The sequence below is a fragment of the Rattus norvegicus genome, chromosome 18, assembly GCF_021556685.1.
Source record: "Rattus norvegicus strain SHRSP/BbbUtx chromosome 18, alternate assembly SHRSP_T2T, whole genome shotgun sequence".
NCBI classification, from domain to species: Eukaryota; Metazoa; Chordata; class Mammalia; order Rodentia; family Muridae; genus Rattus; species Rattus norvegicus.
The window spans coordinates 54,041,878-54,063,301 of record NC_141551.1 but is presented as its reverse complement, the minus strand read 5'-3'; the positions used below and the strand labels follow the sequence as shown (position 1 = coordinate 54,063,301).

Sequence of the window (21,424 nt, the reverse complement as noted above, 5' to 3'; positions counted from 1 at the left end):
AGAAAGTTTGGTCTTACCTGTGGTCCCGAGGCTCAGGTTCGCTCGTGGGGTGCTGCCCAGGGGCTCTCTGCAGTGGCAGCAACCAGGGAGACCTGTGCCGCCCCTTCCGGGAGCTTCAGTGCACCAGGGTTCCAGATGGTCTTTGGCTTTTTCCTCTGGCGTCCGAGATGTGTGTGCAGGGAGCAGTCTCTTCTGGTTTCCCAGGCTTGTCTGCCTCTCTGAAGGTTTAGCTCTCCCTCCCACGGGATTTGGGTGCAGAGAACTGTTTATCCGGTCTGTTTCTTTCCTATTTTTTAATCCTACAACTCTGAAGCAAAGAGACGAAAGGAACTGCTGCTATGAATGAAGCCAGACCTGCATGTCATGACTTAGTGCTGGACGAGGAAGCCAAGGAATGCAGGCTTGTGCCTCCGTTCAGCTTCAGCTTTTAAGAACAGGGCAAACTAGTATTTGCTGCCAGAAATCAGAACTATATTTATGTGCGTGAAGACAAAGCCTAAGGAAAAACTCCATGGAGGAATGTCTTTAAGTAAATAAGTAAATTCCATCAAGAGAGTTAAAGGATTAAGGCATCCTATTGAGAAATTTCAACTACAGTGCAGAATAGAAGGAAAATTAGTGGCCATTTTAATAATGCTAAGTTAAAAAATAAAATTATAGCTATTATATGAGGAACAAATCAATGAGTTGAGTTTAACTTATATGTGTCTCAGCTGAAAAATTAGTATATTTTAAATAGTTTCAAACACTAATATTTTAAGTGTACTGGCATTATACTAAGATTATAGCTTTTCTGTCAGTTTGACAGAGGTAGGACTCATCTGGGGAGAGGAAACTTCAACTGAGAAAATGCCTCCCAAGACTGGCCTGTAGACAAGTCTTGGGTCATTGTCTTGATTGATGACTGATGTAGGATCAGCCCCTGTGGATGGTGTCACTCCAGTGAAGATGGTCCTCAGTCACATAAGAAAGAAAACTGTGTAGCCATGGAGAGCAATCCAGCGAGTAGCATTGGTCCATGCTCCATGGCCTCTGCTTTCCTTCCTGCCTTGAGGTCCTGCCCTGACTTCCCTGTATGATGGACAGACAACTGTAAGGTGAAATGAATCCTTTCCTCCTCAAATTGCTTTTCTTCCTTTCTTTTTGTAGTCACAGCAAAGGAATGCATGTGGCTATGTGAACGAAAACCAAGTGGATGACAGTTAAAATGGAAGTAAAATGACAAAATGATAGCATGCACAGTTTATTTAGACACACGGATAAAACAAAAAATAAAACCTTTCTTGAATATATTAAAATCAATATATCAAAATCTTGAATATCTAAAATCCTTTATAGATCAAGGATTAAAAGGTGGGATGCTTCATAATCTTGAGTTCTCCTTCATTTAAAAATTATTTATAGTTTTCAATTGAGTGTAGGGTGTATATATGTACAGTGTATGCACACACTTCGGGGTGGCTGAGCCCACCATGAAATGTGGAGACCGGAAGAGGATGATGAACATCTTTCTCTATCACTTCATGTTTTTGATCCAGGGTTTCTCCCTGAACTTGGAGCTCAACTTTTGGCTAAGTTGGCTGACAAGTGAGGTCCCAGCAACTGAATGGTTTTTGTCTCAAATGCTGTCGTTATGGCCAAGCAAGGCTCTACTGCGCTTTGTAGGAGAGTGTTAGGAATTTGATCTCCGGTCATGTTGTTTCCAGCCCTAGCAATGTTACCCACTGAGACACCTCTTCAAATCTCTTTCAACTTAGTTGTGCATATGTGGGTCTATCTCTTAGAGCTGGGGTAACTGTGGTTTGAGACTCCTAACCTGGGTTCTCGGAGCTGAAGTCTGGTCCTGAGCGATCCTAGTACCACTCTTAGGGCCTAAGCCATTTCTCTAGCTCCTCTTTCAACCTTTTAACTGTGCAAAATGACAACTTCAATTTTAAAAACAATAGGGATAAATAGAATAAGATCAAAGGTCACAGAATCCTTTGAAATGTGTTCCATGAGTAGTTGATCAAAGGAGCTTCAGGTGACCTCTGGGGACAGAGAAAGAAACTCACTTGGTGAGAGCAGCTCCTTCCCACACAGCCCAAAGCAGCTATCCTGGTCCTGCCTCCTGGGAGCCTGTAGCTATTGCTTCTCTGGAATGGAACTAATTCTTGGACTTTGCACTACTATTTTTCTGAATAAGACAGTTACATTGCCAGTCTTATGATTTGTTTTGCTTAAGCAGACAGCAATCTTTTATATGGCATAATTCTTGGGTGATGTTCAAGTTAGAGATGGGTTTCATCAAGAATCACTGTGAAATGTGTTGGCAAAGTACTGAAGCCAATATAGAATGGAGTCTGTAAATCAGATTCCACAGGCTTGAACTTGTATGGGTTATGGTTTTATAAATATATATCTTTCAATGGGAGAAATAGTTTTCTCAATACTCTAGCTCATATACAAAGCCAAATAAATCAAAAGGCTTGCCAGATCCTCTTAGTCCAAAATGTCAATTTTGTTCCTCTGATGCTTAGGCCTTCTTTACTCTACTCATGTTTTCTTTAAAAGAAAAGCTTCAGGGTATGGAAAGATGATTCAGCAATTAAGAGCATTAACTGCTCTTGCAGAGGACCCAGGTTTGACACCCAGGACCCACATGGTAGCTGATAGCTGTCTGTGACCCAGCCGCAGAAGACCTGACCCCCTCTTCTGGCCTCCATGGGCACCAGGCCTGTAAGTGAGGCAGGAAGCTACCAGTATCCCTTAAAGTAAATTTAAAAAGAAAGCAAGCAAAAAGAAAAAGAAGAAAACGGGTGATTGTCCTTAGAGAGTAAACAGAACCAATGCGCGATGCTGCAGAAAAAGAGAATTACAGATGATACAGAAAACTTGTAAACTGAAGAGAAAAGGAAATAAAGCCTAAAATTTTACCATACAATATTATTTTTACAGATCCACCTATGTGCACTGATAAAATTACACCGTGGTGTAGCTATACATTCTGCCTTGGTGCTGTGTTCTGCATACTGTTCCAAACTGTAGGCTGGTTTTAATCATTGCTTTTCCTATTGCTCTGACTAAAAATCCTGTTGAAAGAAACCTAAAGGAGAATGTGTTTATTTTGGCTCCCAGTTCAAGGCCATATGATGACAGCAACACAGGCAGAAGGAGCTTGAAGCACCTGGTCACACAGCACCTCAAATCAGAAAGAATGGGAATATACATCAATGCTCAACTCACTCCGTCTTGTAGGGTTCGGGATCTCCACCAGGGCATGGTCCAGGCCACAGTTAGATAGGTCTTCCCGCATCGGTTAATCTGTTGAATGTCCAGAAGCTAAATAATCCCTTGTTTACTGCTCCAGTTAGCAGCCAGACCTGGGAGAGTGGCGCCTAGAAATGAGGCGGACTAAACTCTAATGCAATAGTTAACTCTATTCAGAGCCTCAGGAAATTTATCCTCTGAGGATTCAGAAAGGTCACCTCAGCAAATTCTCATGAGGTCATGTATACAATAACAAGGACAAACCATACAGGGCAAGGATCTGTTTGCCCATGGAAGTACATAAACAAATAACTGTAGCCAGATGTAATGAATAATCTGAGGTAAACTCATTCCTCCTTGCTACACTGGGAAGGATCATGAAAACCCGACCCAGGAACAATTTTATGTTTCTGAAGAAACTGAGATCACAAGACTTATCTTGTTCTCTTGGAATTTTCTCATAGGCACTCAGAATTCTCCTTATATGACTCCACTCCTGAACTGTGTCTGACAATCCCTCACAGGATTGACAATCCCTCACAGCCGCCACTCTCCCAGGTCCGCCTGCCAACTAGAGCAGTAAACAAGGGATTATTTAGCTTCTGGACATTCAATAGATTAACCAATGCGGGAAGACCTATCTAACTGTGGCCTGGACAGGTAGGACTGTCTCAGGTGATTCCAGATGTTGTTGCTTTGCCTATTAACCCCAACTACGACAGCTGTCATCCCTCAAGCACACGATTCCCCACGATTATAGAATTACCAGATAATTATACCATGGTTTGTTTCCTTATCATTTATTTTCTGATTACCATATCATTTTCAAATCTTCACCGTTATTACTACTACTAAACTGATCTCCATGCCTGCCATCCCAGGAATGGATACATCACAGAGGGTGGATCTGAGACAGGAGGTCTGGTAAGACTTTGAAGCAATTACTTAATACTGAGTCCGAGGCCAATGTGGATTACAACGTGAGCCCCTGTGCAAAAAGCAAACCACAGTGACAACAAAATAATACCAATGACATGTAATATCTTTTCGATGAATCTATATTTCGTGAAGATACATTCCTAGAGGAGATCACTGGTAAATATTGTATTGCTATGTTACCAAATTACTGTCTTCCTTGGAAGTTGAGCTGACTACCACTTTAACAAATTAAAAGCTAAGGATTTTCACTTAAAACATCATTCCATAAGAAGACACAATATTTTGCAGGCTTAGTTGACTGTGTTCAAGCAAATTGAATTCTTTCTGCTTACTGATGTACTCAACAGATACACTGTTTTAATAGCTACCAAGATTCTTCTCAGCATTATTTTCTTTTTAATGTTGTAATCATCATTCATTTTGTATTTAAATATAATCTTTCCTGCTCTTGTTTATACCCTTCATTTAATATTAGCATACTCCTATCACATAAGTAGCAATAATAATAATGACTAGAATATTTCCCCTGCCTCTTCATACTAAACTATTAAGTACATCAATGTAGTGTTAACTTTACAACAAAGGCTCAGCTTCTTTTATCTCAGGGACTGAGTCACATCATGAATGGTCAGCTTTAGATTCTATTAGTGTAGTCTTAAATCCTACACTGCACTTGAAAACACTCGCAAGCACAGATATTCTCCAGCTCAGCGGTCTTTCAGCCCTTCTTGCTAGACAGATAAGCAAAATCCTTTAAATTATTCCCAGCAACTACTTGAAAACCCAAACACATGCCCTTCTGGATGTAAAGCACAGCGAAATTATGTTCCTGAGTGATATAAAGCTATTATTTCACAGGTCATTGAGTTAATTATTGAAAGTTACCACAGTCGTGATACACGATTTTGTTTCCTTAACTCAGATCACTGGCACAGAAATGGGTGTGCACAAGTGAAAATGATTTACTTACGGTAATGAAAATGCAACATCCCAAATCTCTATCACAGCCCTGAAAGTGAATCCTATTGGACACACACGTCCATACATAATCACTCTCACACATACGTACATATATGAAAGGAAGGAAAGAAAAAAATGAAAGCTTTAAAAATCTTATTTGCGCATGAACAGAATTTTGCTTTATGTAGGTGTCTAATATTATCATGAAGTCTAAATCAAGGTTTAGTGAACTACAGCCTTCAAAGAGTACAACTGGTCTACCTGTTTGTTTCAAACATTTTGATAATAGCCATAGGTTTTATTTGGAGATCACCTATGGCATTTTTGAGATACATAGGCAGAGTCATGTAATTGTGAGGCACTGGGATCCATAAAGCTAAAAATATTTGTTATTTGTTATTATGGATCTTTATAGAACAAGCTTGATGTCCTTTCTCCTAAATCACAATTAAAGTACAAAACCTTTATTTTTCACACAAACAGTACCAACTAGTTAAGTTGGCACAGTTTTCACAGTGACCTTAACTAATTTCATTGTCACTCTGGAACTGAGATGTGCAGCCTGAGAGTTTGAGCACTGGGTACACACTCTCTTCATGGAGGTCACTATGTGAAGGACAGTCAGGTCAGTCACATGAAGGGGTTTATTTGAAAGAAGTTGAGAGAACAAGTGTTTCCCAGCATCCAGAAGAAGGGATGTGGACTGTACACTCAGAATGCATGCTATGATTACAGCACACATCCTCTAACATCCAAGGGTAAGAAAAGAAAACTGTTATTTCTTCAGGAAATGTTCCCATAAACATTCTAGTCAATCTATGTGAGACCCCTTAAAAAGCCATCGATGTCCATTGAGGACAAGATCCTCAATATGGAGTGTAAGCCTAGAAAAGTGATACAGATTCTTTCGATGATTTTTTTCTACGGTATTTTTTCTCTGACAGTTACAGACTTTTATTTATTAATGTTTGCAGACTTGAAGAAGTCTCAAAAGTCCACACTTCATTTTACTAAAACTAAAACAGTGGTTTCAGTCAAAGGAGGCATCCAAACATGAGCTCTGATGCACTGCCTTTCTCTTACGTTTCTGGAAAATCACACAGAACCCTTTACATCTTTACCCTCAAGTCTTACACATGTGTGGAAAGAATGAGAGGAAGATGGATGATGAATAGATGATATATAGAAAAAAGTAGATATATAGATGATAGATTAGACAGATGATGATAGATGACATGTAAATAGATTAAATAGATACATGCATATATGATAGATATAGATAATAGATAGATAGACGATAGGTAGATAGATGATAGATAGATAGATGATTGATAGATACATAGATACATAGATCGATGATAGATTAAATAGAGCCAACTAAGAACCACAGAAAATACTTACTCCTCAGCCATTTAAAGTCATGCTTAACAGTTAAACAGATTTTCTGACACTGTCAGAGCTTCTCTCAGAGATATCCTATGGCTTAGTTCTCAGTAGACATGCCCATGTGGCTTTCAGTACAAAGTGCAGACTGGCGTGATCACAACCACAAAGGAGTCACACCAACACTGAAGCTCTGGTTGCTTTTTTAAAAAAAAATACATAGATAGATAGATAAATAAATAAGTACATGAATAAATGAATAAATAAATAAATCCCTCTTTGCTAAATGACTATCTGGTGCAGCAGGGACTGAAGGGAAGTTACCTCCTACCAGGTCAGCAATTCCTTCCCAGAAATAGTCTTGTCCTTCCAGAACACAGACTCCCATCCAACTTAGAAGCCGTAATACAACTGGGCTGAAGACCCTCTTTAGATGCTCACAGGAACTGACACTTCAGAGTTTCTCTGACATGCAGAAATTCTGCATAACTTTCAGTTTTAAGGAGCTAAGAATGTTCGTTGCTACATATAAAGGTAGAAGCAAGACACACAGAATGCAAAACCAAATGTCTGTTGCCTACAGCCCAGCGTGCAGAGCTGCTCACTGTAGAAAACAGGGTTCCATTCTGAAATGGTCATCTAAAAGCATAAGCAGCAGATGATGGGGATTTTTCCCCTCTACTCTGATTCTAGGTAAGATCTTTTGGCCCTAAAGCCTATCCATAACGTGCATGCATGTCCCCAACACACTTATGCCTCTTTAAGAAAAACGTGTGTTCCAACAGTTGGCTTTCCTTTCAAACAATATACTAAGACAGTACAAGAAGCAAGTTAGGTAGTGTGAGCGCAAAAGATATCATGTGTGTGTGTGTGTGTGTGTGTGTGTGTGTGTGTGTGTGTGTGTGTGTGTGAAAGAGAGAGAGAGTGAGGGAGAGAGAGAGAGAGAGAGAGAGAGAGAGAGAGAGAGAGATAAGAAAGGGTAATGAAACCAAATATTCTTTAAGTAGATACAGACTTGCTAATAAGAAAAAAATATAGATGGCTTCTGACAAAAGGAGACAAATAGACAGAAAGTCTCCCCATGATGAACTCTAAGCTCATGAATAAAATCCTCCTGGAGTCCAGGCTATCCACATTCATTCTTTTCTATGTTCATCTGTCCTGTGCAATCACACCTACTTATTACATTTTTATTTAGGGCTCCCAGTCTGGCTTCATCTGGACTGTATATAATGAGTGGAAACAGCAGTGTTAATATTTTAACCCTGGAAAAGAGAAGAGCTATCGTAGTTCACCATCCACCCACACCTTGGCAAACACGCTGAGAGAGGGCACTCAGGCCAGAGGTGTAGCTCAGAGTCCTGGCTCTGCTGTCCTTCCTTGCAAAGGGGAGCATGCTCTATAGTTCCTCCGGAAAGGGTTCGTGTTGATTTGATTAAAGAAGAAAAGAACACATCTTAGTTGACAAGAGAGTTTAGAGAGTCAGAAAGTTGATTTGCTTTTGTTTCTTTTTGTTTGTTTTTAGCATTGATGAAGATAAATGAGACCAGAACAAAGCCAAGGACAGAATAAGCAAATAAATCACAAAGACAAACCCCAGACTCTGTCAAATCTCCACCTGTACCTATTTTTCATGCAGCAGCAACTGATCAAAGGAATGTCAGCATGACTGCCCGGGTGGGAGAGGGGCAGGGGATGAGTACAGGATAAAGTTTCCTTTCAACATTAAAAAAAAAAAAGGAAGCGTAATATACCTAGTGTAACCATGTACTCAAGACTAGGGATTTTTCAACATTTTCTACTTTCAACTTGAAATTATTTTTCTGTAAATCTATGCATCTAGTTTCACACATTGGAATTTGACTCAAGTCTGAACCTGATCTTGGTACAGGACAAAGCGTATTATTCACACTTCCTTGGGTGGCCCTCTCCTCTTATTTCCTTGGACTTTTGTATTTCTTTTGTCTTGTATCCTATAAATGCCTGTGTGTTTGGTAAATTCTCCTCTGGAGGATTGTGCGGTGAAGGCAAAGAAAGCTTCTTCTGTCTGAGGCCCTCGGTGTCTCCACAGCACTATTTTACCTGAGGTTGTTTACACAGATAACGGCAAAGCTCCCCGATGTACTGAAACACAGTCACGTTGTACTTCCTGCAATCATTCCAAAACTGGCTCGCAGAGAATTTCTTCTTTAGCACACACGTGGCACCTATGAGAAGGGATTGGAAAACAGGCATTGAGTTAACGCGACCCACAATGGAGGGTGATGTCCTAACAGATCCTCTCACTTCCCAGGCTCTCATGCCTCATCCTTGGTCACTGGTAACAAACTCATTTGGAAACGTGACCTCTAAGATCCATGTCTTAGTGTAGTCACCTGGTATCAAAAGCAAATGTACTTGTTGCAATTTGTGGAATGGAAATCAAAATCAGTAATTACATTTTTTTCTACTACAGCATTCCAAGTACAGGTATACTCCCACAGCCGTGGAAGCACATGCAAATACTACCACAGCATTGGAAGTACATGTATGCACACTACCACATGACCGGAAGTACATGTATACTACCATGGGCACAGGGCGGGTCATCCATCCTCCTTCTCAGAGATGAATGGTACTGCATCACTTTATCTTTGCACAAAAACATGCAGTTTATTGTGAAGACTTTAAAGCAGCTCATGATACCCCGAAGTCAAGATTTAATAAGCTGTGCTAAAATCCCATCAACAATGGGTATAGAACCTAGTTTTAATCACATTTTAATGCGAAGTCCATTTTTGATTGGGATGTAATTCACAATTTAAAGTCTACAATCCAGAGTTTTCTCATGTAGTCACAAAGGCGCCATTGTCATCATCATCTAATTCTAGAACATTTGTTTTAATTTCCCCCAAAAGGACCATCATCACCTTAGCAGTCTTTCTAACTTACAATTCCTTTTACCCAACTCCCTCTACCTAACGTGCCCTACCCAACTCCCTTACCCTTGGTGATTATTTATGAACATCTGCCTCTAAACTTTCCTGCTCTGGACTAGTGTGACATATTGTGTCTGGTCTTTTTCTTTACTATAAAATGTGGTTTGGGTCTGTTTGTCTTGTAGCATGTATCAGTACTCCATCCTCTTCATGGTTGAATGTATCTATGGCTATGTAATATTTTGTTTGTTTGCACATCACTGTGTATATTTGGCACGCTTCTTCTCTTGGCCATCAACAATAATAGGCACACCCATGGCCAAGTGTGACTTCATGTTTCAGGTCCCTTGGACATGTATCCATGAGTAGAATCACTTGATCTTATGACTACCCCATGTTTTCTGCCTCTAAGTTCTAAAATGGGTACCCACACTTGTTTTCATGCTCTCCTTCACAGCGGATGGAGTCTTGCTTCCAGCCCTGTCTCTGATTGTTCAAGAAGAGATGCTAGAGGCAGTTAGTAAACCAGCCTAAGGCATTCCATAGCTCAGTCCGTAACAGCTACGGTGTGGCAGTTGGGTTCTTGGGGCTGGCAGTGAATTCACTGCAACAGACTTCAAGAACAGACCTAGGTAAAATGCCTCTCTTTCACAAAGGATCTCTCTCTCTCTCTCTCTCTCTCTCTCTCTCTCTCTCTCTCTCTCCCCCTCTCCCCCTCCCTCCCTCTCTTTCTTTCCTTCTCTCCCTCCTTTCCCTCCCCATCCATCTCTCCCTCTCACTATCCCTCTCTCCCTTTCCCCCTCCCTCCTTCTTTCTGTTATACTAAAGTCAGGGGCTCTTATCTGTCATCTGGTTTCCTTAACTCTCACAAAGGTGATTTATGTGTATGTGTATGGATGAGTATCTTGCTGCGTCCGTGGAGAAATGACTATGATCCTACACCCACTTCTAACAACCCAGTTTTGACTACAATGCATGTCTCTATACATATTCCTATACGTGCTTTGAACAATTGATACTGATTTTATGTGATCACAGCCTGAATGACTTGCAATCAGTCATAGGTCAGGTGTATACTAGCAGCCATTAATGCTAGCTCTATTATTTTGGAGCTAGCAAATGAAACATCATCCTGCAGGTCTGCAAATGGAATCTACTAAATCATAAACTGTATCTATCACAAGACTTCTGGGATAGACTGTGGGGAGAGAAGAAACTGGCCTTACAACTCATCTATGTAATACAATCCAGTCCTTCTTGCCTGAAAGAGGTGGAGCCTAGTTCCCGATGTTCATATCTAGAATCCTGTCTGAGCTTTGACTTGTTCTGCTCAGCAGAATGCTGCTGAGGTTATCTTTGTGGTCTCAGAGATTGTCCTAAGCTATTATGTAACTGACATATGTATTCACTGTGACTGACTGTCTGGAGATCTGGGGACTAATTACCAGAGAATGAGCAACCACAAGGAAAAGGAGTCTATTCCACAAAGGCAAATGCCCACAATGCTGTTTTTTATGGTTTAAGAATATGCTATGTTACAAAAATGTGTCATTTCCACAAATAGTATATTGAAATTGTGCAATATGTACAGTCCCTTCAAATTCTATGAACTTACAAGTTCTAATGAACATAATCCCTGATTAAACATTATGATGACTTATCAAAAAACACTTACCCAACTCAACACATCCACCAATTCCAAGGAGAGCCCCTGAGCTATGGTACAGAGGGAGGGTTATATAAACAATGTCATCAGCTGTACAGCCAAACGCCCATAGCCCAAAAGATCCCTTCAACACTTGGAACTGGCTAATCACAGCTGCTTTGGGTAGACCTGGGAGAGAAAGAAAGACTCATTAGCCCACACGCGTTCTCGAAGGGATTGCCATCCAAGTTAAAGATCACACAAATTGACCTCAGCAAAGTAAATTGTCATAATTATGGGGAGATGGAATATATGTGAAGAAAAATTATCTTGGCTAGCTTATATGCTTTAGAAAAAAGCTTTATATATGAGTTTATCTTTGTATATGAGCTTATTTTCTCATAATCATTGGAAATTTAGCAGCTTTTTTCTAGCTTCCATCAACCTATAGCCTATAGCTAAGAATGCTTTAAAGCATATTGAAAAAATTTTCCCGCTTTGCTGTAGTCGAATGTCCTCACTGTATTTTCTGAATGGATTGACTTATACGTTCCTTTGTTCTGTAGCTTCAGTGGCAGAATATGGCTTCCAGAGTACCTTGAACCTGTTATGTAGGATCATGGTCTGTCATATAGTGTTCAGAATAAACTATTTCTCATTCTTTTAAGTGTAGTTGCTATTTTTATGTATATATATATATATGAAAGATTACATGTAGATCTATGAAAGAAAGATTATCCTCATACTAACTACACAAAAGATTGACACAAAAATACATCAAATTATTCTAGAGTCTAAAATATATTATAGAACGTTCTAGAGATTGGTAGAATATGCTAAAATAATGGAAGAAATGCTAACATCTGAAAACATGTGCCCTCAAATGAGAGGGATCGTAATAAAATCTAAATGTTGTAAAGCAGTTTTCCAGAGAGCAATTCCTCCAAATAGGATTCTCATCATGAACCATTCACTTTGTCATGTTTAAACATGTCTTGTCATATGATTCTTTAAAAATTCAGGGTTCATGAAATATGTTGGAACTCTTCCATAGAATTCATGAGCCAAACAACATTTTCTTCTCTGTCTAGCCTTCTTCCACATATAATGTTTCTCAGAAAATGTAGAGTTGTAAGCAATATCCAAATGTTTGCAATTTTCATAGTGCTTTAAGTACTGCCATCTACAGACTGATATTTTCTTTATTGCTTTTGAATTTGTTGTTACCATGTTTGAATATGTGAGTGTAAGAAATTCATCCAACAAAAAAATCTGAAATGTTAACATATATGATATTGTATGATGTTTGAACATTAGCACTTTTATGTGTTTCAAGCTATATATCTCTATCATGGAACACTATTTGTCTTTCTGTTGATAAATATCATTACTTTAATTAATTCATTTGATTTGATTGTATCCTACTCTTCTTGGTGTTTAAAGTGTCTTAGTTTTTCAAACAATTTCCTGCACAGGCTTCCATTTTGAATCTACCTTATTTCTTCCACATTAAGGCTTGAAATGTGGCTAAGTGGAATGTTGGTTTGGCTCCCTCGGTTAGCATTCATGGGTATGCAGCCCTGAATCTAAACCCTAGAGCACAGAAACTAACAAGCTATATCATTAATAAACTCATTGGCTTCATATAATATTAAGGGGATGAGGCCAATCAGGGGGTTTTCCTGGAGGCGGGCAGGGAAGCCAAGCCCGAGAAATCATAGGAGGCATCAAAGGACAGTCAGTCTCAGTCCGTGGAGACTTCAAATGCCCTCCAGGAGCTCCCAAGTCTGTCTTGTTCTGTACCAGCTCTGAAATTCCTGACAGACTTCATGCTCTACCTCATTAATGGGATCAGACTTGACCTTACATATGAAGATGGGTTGATTTTTGCCACTAACTCAAAATCATGTTCTTTCCCAAAAGATATCTTTGTAATTACTCCCATTAGCTTGGTCTTTTACAGCCTACACTGAAAATCTCTCCAAATTTCCTCCTCAAAAACTACATGTAAATATGTGAAGTGAGACTAGCTTTAGCCATGATTTTAAAGAATAACTTTCTGTTCCTCATCCAGGAGAGAAAATACCCATGCCTTTTCTGCTTCAGAGAAGTTCTATGCGTTAGTAACCACATCCTTCATTCCCTGAAGTGAAGCTCAGGGCAAACCAAACATTAAATTAAATGATCTTCATGGAGAGGCCGTTCCAAAAGTAGCGACACTACATCCAATGTTCCTGCCATCTTTCAAGCTATGATGGTGAATTTCTAGACCTGTTACCCTTAACAGTTTAGTTATTTTTCCATGTGTAACAAACTCATGAACTTCCCCAAAGCAATGGAAAGTACATGGTGAAATTTTTGATAAAGGAGGAAAGGGATAGGAACTTCTCAGAAAATGATCAAAAGTTGATGGGGTTTAGTTTTGAATAAAGAAGACAAGCAAAGGAATAAACCAAACTGAGTTTAGGGCTCTCAGGTAAAATATTAACACACTGGGCTTGGGGGAACGTGCTTTTTCTCCCCAGGAGGCAGAGGCAGGATGAGCTCTGAGCTTGAAGCTAATGTGGTCAACTGAGTGAATTCCAGGACAGTCAGAGCTACACAGGGAAGCCCTGTCTTGAAGGAAAAAGGCAAGCAAACAAACACACAAAAAGCCAGAGGTTAAGATGTAAAGGAACAGAGGAACTTTGGAAAATACATCACTGCTATGTTTAAAACCAACACAATGCACCTGTCGGCATCTTTCCTGGTGAACTTCTTGAGAAAGGCTACCTTATGTAGGCTCTCAAATTCTTGACACTTATAAACCTTTATGACTCCTGACACCGGAACCCTTTAAATGTAATTTGAGTTGGAAAGATCATTGGCATAGGGTCCAAAAGGAAGAGGGAGTTAGGATACGTCCTGTGACTTGAGAGCTAGGGAACAGATAAGGGCTAGGACATGTGAAGAGAAAGATAATTCCAAGGCAAGTGTAGTTTGGAGAGGCTAATTGTGAAAACTTGTTTATTAAATTGGATGCATGAAGATGGGATCCATACGGAGGAAGGAATGTGCAAAGAGGGAACTCTCTCTATGGTAATGACAACTGACTCCAGACACAGAAATCAAGCTAAGGCTTGGTTTCCTCCCAAGATTTACAGGAATATTTGAAGCTGCCCCATTCATGCTGAGATGGCCTTGTTAGAGAATCCCGATTTGGCTTCTTCAAGTCCAGCTCATAATGGCAGGATGAGACTGAATGTCCTAATCAGACCCTGGAGACCCTAATCAGAAAAGAGGCAGACAGCCCCAGACTTCCATTAAAGAGATGAGAGAGTGCTCAGACACACAACCCAGCCAGCAAAGCCGAATGTAAGGGAAGGCAAAAGAATGTTGGTTTGTCTCCACAGAACCCCAGAAAGGATCCTGAATAAGGAAGTAAGCCCCCTCAAAGAGTAGACAATACTGGTATAAGCATAAATATGCTACTGTGTGGGAAGTTCTGTTTGTGAAACAATTCTACTCATGGGCTGTCCCAACAACCCTTTAGACAGCTAAGGTTTTTTCTCTCTGGAAATAAACAAACAAACAAACAAACAAACAAACAGACAAGCAAAAAGTTCTGGAAATGTCAAGAAAAATAGAGACTAAAGCAGGGAGAGAAGAGGAAGTGTACAAACATTCCTAACTTCTCACTTCCCCTTTAACACTTGCCATTCATTATTGTTATTGTTGGAGATTCTTTTTGATAGCTCACAAATGAAGACAAGTAGTTAGGCGCGCACGCGCTTCTGCTCATGACTTCGTTTGTTTTGGATTTTATTACCTACATTTTAAAGTATGAACTGGCAGTCAAAAGAAACCCAATATTTAAGGAAATTCAGTAACATAAAACAGAGCAATAGAAACTAACACATAAAAAAAAAAAAGTTGGGCAAACCAGACAAGATAAAGACATTTGAAAGATACGGCGGAATAAACTATCACGAGTACAAGGAAGAGTAGATTTCTCACAGAAGAATATTCAAAGAACTCAGAATGGGGAAATAAATCTTTCAAAAAGTAAATTAAAAATAAAGAGAAAGAAAATAGAGTAAAATAGGAAATTTATGACTTAATTCAAGAGGCTCAATCTGTAGAAATGAAAAGGCTTCAAAGATGGAGGAAAGAACAAAGCACCTGGCATAATAGGAGGAGAGGGGGGAGGAACAGCAACAAAGAGGAGAAATGTATGGGTTTTTTTTTTAATTTTAAAAATACATAGAGCGGTAAGACATTAGTTTCTAGACTGAAAATGGTTATTAGCAAGACGAGACCTGCATAGTATCATCAGGATGCTATGAACTCCTGGAGATTCAAGGACACGAAACAGAAAGATAAAAGGCGTATGACCACGTACACAGTGTTAGCAATCAGGCACCTCCAGGGACAGCTGAAAGAGACTTTGGGACAATGTGGCAATCAGGCATCTTCACAGCCAGCTCCTGGGGGCCTAGCCGCAACAAGACACATCGTCACTAGCTGCCCAGACGTGACACATTGTTGATCCTGCTGCATATCCTCTTGTGCATGTCCCATGAACTGATTAAAGGCCCAATTTTCACTCCCCTCTTTCTCTTTCTCCCTTCCTTCTCTCTAGAAGCAGCTTCTGTACCTCTTCCTCTTAATAAACCTTCCACGTGAGACCTGCTGCACAGTGTAATTTTGTTGGAACCCACTGCCTAATTCCATCACTCAGGAAATCCAAAATCAAAATCCTGAGTACAAATAAATTCCAACTTATGGTTCTACAAACAGTCTTCCATCTACAAGGATAGAATAAAAGATATTTTGGGATATATAAGAATTTTTAAAAATATTCCTTTCCACGCATCCCTTGTCAGGATGCTGCGCAAAGGGAGAACTGGGCTGGGAAAGAAAGAAGAGTAAAATAGAAGATGCTTTGCTGAGTAGGGTACCAAGTAAAGAAAACATGGAAGGAATTTCCTAGGTGACGGTAAAGAACTAACTGAAGGCAAGAACACAGCAGCTGCAGAGGACTGAAGGAGAAAGAAGGATGTCGGGACAGGGATGTCCCAAAGTCACCTTGACAGACTGCATGGGATTATTTCCTCTTTGTTGAGGAAGAGGAGACATCACAGATTAGTTCGACAATGCTATCTCAGGATCCATTCGTTGGGAACCCAGTTGTTCCTTTCAGCTTCAGAGAACTTTAAGCATGAGACAGCGTGCTAAAGTAACTAACGTGTCCCCCGTGTCACTGACCCAAACACTCATGGTCTGTAGGTTTTGACCAGGAGAAAACTAAGGATCAGCACCAGGACATGTAAATTCCCTTTTTTATGAGTATTTTCTTTAATCTAGCCCATACTTGATCTTCATAATCTAAGGGATACAGCCCTATTGTCCCCTCTCCCACACAGTACTTGAGCTAGGTTTCCTTGCTGTCCCTTGACTTGATGGCATCCCTCACCTCTCTGAGACCTGTATGTAACTCATTCTTTCTTCTTCTTACCCTTGGTTTTCATCCTGCCATATGTAAGCAAACCTCCCTCCAGTGGACAGTCGATTGGAGTTAACTATCTTGGTTTCCAGACAATGAGAGGGTCTTCAAGACTAAATTGTCAGAGTTCTGGGGCTGGGTCAAAGTCTTCAGAAATCTTAGTGTCCTTTGATCTTACACAGTAAGGAAATCTCAGATGAGATTAAGGCCAACCAGAATGGAGATTTGCCAAAATGGAAACAACTGGCTCTTTAAAGTCAAAGCTATTAACTTCTCCATTTGCATTTGAAAGTGCCTGTAGGAGAGAACTTCAGGTCTTCTTGAATACATGTTTTCTCAGATGTTGATTTGTTATATAAGGCCGAAAAACACGCTGTTACTGAGACAGCATTTCATTATGTTCCCATCTGACCTAGAACTCATATGTAGCCTAGGTTAGCCTTGAGCTGACAGAATACAGCATGCCTCCATCTCCCAAGTCCTAGCATCAAAGGCATGCATTATATTATGAATAAAAACATAAAAAGAAAGATGATACCCCTAGGTATAGTGGGGGAGAAGGTTTTTTTATACATACTAGGGAAAGCATAGCTAGAGACATCCATCTGGAAGACCCAGATTGGATGGGAGTGGAGGCAAGATAGGAGAGAAGAGGCAGAGGCAAGAGAGAAGCTGAAAACTAGAGACTGGCACAGCCCAAGGGTTATGTAGGGAAGAGAAGCTTGGGGAAGGGGCCCAACTCAGTCCCTAGGCTGGAGAATTTAGGGTACGGGGCAGGGTATGACAGTGAAAATGGAAAGGACTCAGCACAAGATTCCCCAAGACCAAGTTCTCAGCACAAAGGAGATTTGTTTGCCCCAGAGGGAGAGAAGGAAGGAAATAAGGGACAAAGAGAGGAGACTGAGGAGAAAGGGGAAGGAAGAAAGGTGAGGGGAGAAGGAATATTTTCCCAGGGAGGGCAAAGGACTGTCTCTAGACAGGGAGGAGACAGACATGGGCCGTAGGCAGATGACAGTTTATAAAGAGAAAAGGGGAAACCCTGTGTTAGAATGAAGTGTTTAATTCTGATTGGACAGGTTAAATAAGGTACCCAAAAGGACAGGTTAAATAAGGTACCCAAAAGGACAGGTTAAATAAGGTACCCAAAAGGGGGCTTTTGGTTGCTGGACTTCAATACTTTTATAGCTGGACCTTGGTAGTCAGCTTCAGAAGGAGTGGCCAAGTAATGGAATAGATCTTCATAGCTAGATTTAGGAATGTAATCTAGTAGTTTTTAGCAGGGCAGAGAAAATGGAGGAAAGGCAAGGTCTGTCAAAGTCATGCTTGTCATGTTCAGGCATGCTTGAGCTCCTTCAGGGATGACTCTGTATTAGGTACTCAGAGCTGTTGGGAGACCTTGGCAGATATGTCCATTCTGATGCTTTAAATAGACTCCTCAGTCAACCTCCTGTCCTGAACTTGAGATCCAACACATTAGATCTAAGATTCTATTGTTTTTTATTATTTGTATGAGCATCATGTCTGAGCAGTGCCTGTAACAAGAGCATTGCTCACACGCAGGTGTATGCAGGTAGATCCAAGAGCTAACTAGCAAGTAAATCTAGCCAGAAAGATCTAATGATGGACCTACCTCAAGGCAACAGGGTGGAGAGCGATGGAGGTCACAGGACATCTTATTCTGGTCTCTACATGTATGCACTAGCATAAACATCCGTACATGCAACACAACACACAGACGAGAGAGAGGGAGGAGAACATACCTGTTGTTCCAGAGGTAAAAATGTAGAGGCAAGTAGACTTAAGGCTTGAGGTGACGTGATGGCTTGGTGGTACTGGCTCATCAGAGGCAAGGCTCAGCTTTTCTTTGAGTGAAACTATACCTTCTGGAACAGAATCCTTCATTCCCCAAACCCTGATATGTTTCGGGAGGCTGGGAAGGATTTCTTCTAGACTTCCAAGCAAATCTGAGAAGCAAAGATTAGAAAAGATCAACGAACTCAAATCTCAAACGTTTCAGGTTGGGTTTCCTTTGTTAGGACATAGATAAAGTGGAAACAAAGTGTCTCCTCTGTCTGACTACGTGACCTCAAGGCTATTTCACCCTTATATCTGGTCTGAGAAATTTTGTTTTGCTTTGTGGCACATCACCCTAATCTGTCCAGTATGTCCTTGAATTTGCAGCCTCCTATTTCAGTTTACAAAATCCAGTGATTATAAGCACAAGCCACCATTTTGGGCCTTGTGGCTCTATTTCAACAGGAACACCTGAAAGAACAATTTCGTCGAACTGATTGAACAACACAAACAGATTCACATGCATTTTGGTCATTCTGATAGTTTTCTGCTAAAAGATTTTATATTCTAGCTTCCTTTGGCCAGGCCAATTAGATCTGGGAAAGAGGGACTACGGTGTGGTCGCAGCTTCTGTCCCTATAAGGGGCCAGATCTTCTCATTTTCTGTAGATATTTTGACCATCTGCGCAAATGCTCCTTATCACGAGTAAGTCAGATACAAAAACTTGCTTTCTTCCTGCCTTCTGTATTGTTATGGCTGCCTTAAATAATCTAAAGACTTATTACTAAAAGTATTATTTTTTTCAGTTTTAAAATAAAACTACTGTAAGTGTCAATGTTAACCTGTAAGGTAAGCCCCACTTGCCCAAGGACAGATACTTCTTGGAATACTGGAGAATATTGTGTGGGGAAGATAACAAGCCACATGTTTTTGTTCCTCTAAACGAGTTTGACCCGAGTGAGTCGGATAAGCTTGATCACATGTAGGCAGGAGGTAAGAGGGCAGGAAACACATCAGGGTCCATGCTTACCCCTGATTGAACGTATGCAGGAGGAACTACATCAGGCTATATGCTTGCCTCCTGGTACAACTTGATGGGAAATACAGGGACCCTATGGTTTTATTTTTGAAGACTAAGGAAAAAAAAAAACTCTTTGCCATGTTCTGAAAACCCAGGAAGAGATATGGTCAGAGTACAACATTCTGGCCAGTATTTAATTAAATTTGCTTCAAATTTGTCTCCAAATTGTGGTTGTGGTCTAATTCTCACCCAGTGGGATGAGTCCTACTTTCCAGATTCCCTTCAACTCTAAATTTAGGTTAACCCACTAGACATTTTCTTTTAAATACAACTTGGTAGTTAATTGCTCTGGGAATTCATCTAGGTGCTTAATTGCTCAACCTTAATAAAACACATTTGGGTAAATCCCTTGGCTGTTCTGGAAATCTTAGGATCATTGTGGTTTTAAGGCCAGTTTGAAGCCAAAGGTTAAGTGAATTTAGAAAGAAGCCTGTTCTTGGCACCACTGTTAAGCAAAGTTGCAAATACCTGAAGCAGAGAGGGAAGAAAAGGAAGGCTACCTTCCAGAAAGGAACAAGGTCCCCCACACGGGAAGCTATGTGGCAGCTGAGAGTGGAGTGACCAGAAAGTCCAGAACAGCCTGAGGTTTAAAGCCAAGGACAGAACCAAAGTCAAGCAGACTAGAAGAACAGACCATCCTGAGAGCTTGTCTCTCTGCTCTTGGAAAGCCTTGGGGTGTAGTGAGTCCAAGGGTCTGAGTGTTAGGGGACTGGAAAGGAAGCAGGAAACTGTTTTTAAGAAACTCTTCCCCCCACCCCCCAAGGATTAAGAATACAAAAAGCAATGGCTGGAGTGAGGTGGGACTAAATTCTTTAAAACTTTCATTTAGCCACTAATATAGGATGGAGTCTCATCCTCTAGAGAGGGAAGATGAGGTAGCAGTGAGCCTCTCATGGGGGAACCTTAGATACTAAGGTACCCAGTACCCAAGAAACAGAATCCATCATTCCTGAAAACCCCTTTTCCCAGAACATAGAGAGAACTACACTTGTTTGTTACATTCTTTTTACTGTATTTCTGCCATAGTTTAACGTGGATCTCTGAGAAAAAAAGTTTTACATTTATTATAGCTGCTAGTTTTTTCATTATTTCTATGATACGTTATTCATTTCCAAGGTGTGAAGGACTTTTTAATGCTGTATTTATTTTAATTTAACATCTACTACAACGTCTTTGGTGGTACCGTATGATGACACCCACTGGCCTTTTGCAATTGATGCAACCAGAGCCAGACAAGGGGAAGAAAGATTCTTTCTTTTCCTGTGGATGTGACCCTGACAACTCCTTTGCTTTAGACTGCTAGCCTCCAGAACTGGGCAGAATATATTTCTCTTATTTTAAACTCCCAGTTAAGGGTACTTTATCACAGCATCTTGAGAAAGCTAATCAAACAAGGTCTCAAAATGGTGCCCGGCGCAACATGTAATCGAACTGAAATTAAATGGTTTTAAAACTATATATGTATCATAAAATAAACCAATGACTTGACCTGGAGCGATTGGGCTCAGAGGTGAAGTGTATGCACTGCTCCTGCAGAAGACCTGAGTTCAGTTTCCTGAGTTCCCATCAGGAGGTTCACAATGCCCTATAATCAGGCTCCTAAAGTTAGAGGCCCTCTTCTGGCCTCTTTGGGCACTTGTACTCACATGCACATTCTTCAACACAGAGACACACAAAAATATACATGCTCTAAAAAATCTTGTAAAAAAAGTGATTAAGAATAATATCATTAAATATACAATAGACCCAGGTCAGATGCTCTAGAATATGTGATTTTTTTGGCCTGTACATAAAAAGCGACTATATGTTATTTAAAATTAAACTTGAAACATAATCACAAGCTACATCTTGCCTTGAAACTGAATCTATAGTTCTATGTGACACATTTTCATGAATGAGGATGTGAGGCATGGAGGACGATCTGGTTAAAGCTGTCAGTCTCTGATCAGTTCTATTACACTGTAACTGG

General features: G+C 40.3%; 1 protein-coding gene across 1 annotated transcript in view; it reads right to left on the bottom strand.

Moving 5' to 3' along the window:
- The window catches only part of Slc27a6 (solute carrier family 27 member 6), a 58,249-nt gene that overhangs the window by 24,696 nt on the left and 12,129 nt on the right, over nucleotides 1–21,424 (bottom strand). Inside the window, 3 exon segments of the mRNA NM_001106145.1 lie at nucleotides 8,614–8,738; nucleotides 11,125–11,283; nucleotides 18,340–18,543. Of these exon segments, the coding sequence (NP_001099615.1) occupies nucleotides 8,614–8,738; nucleotides 11,125–11,283; nucleotides 18,340–18,543 (488 nt within the window).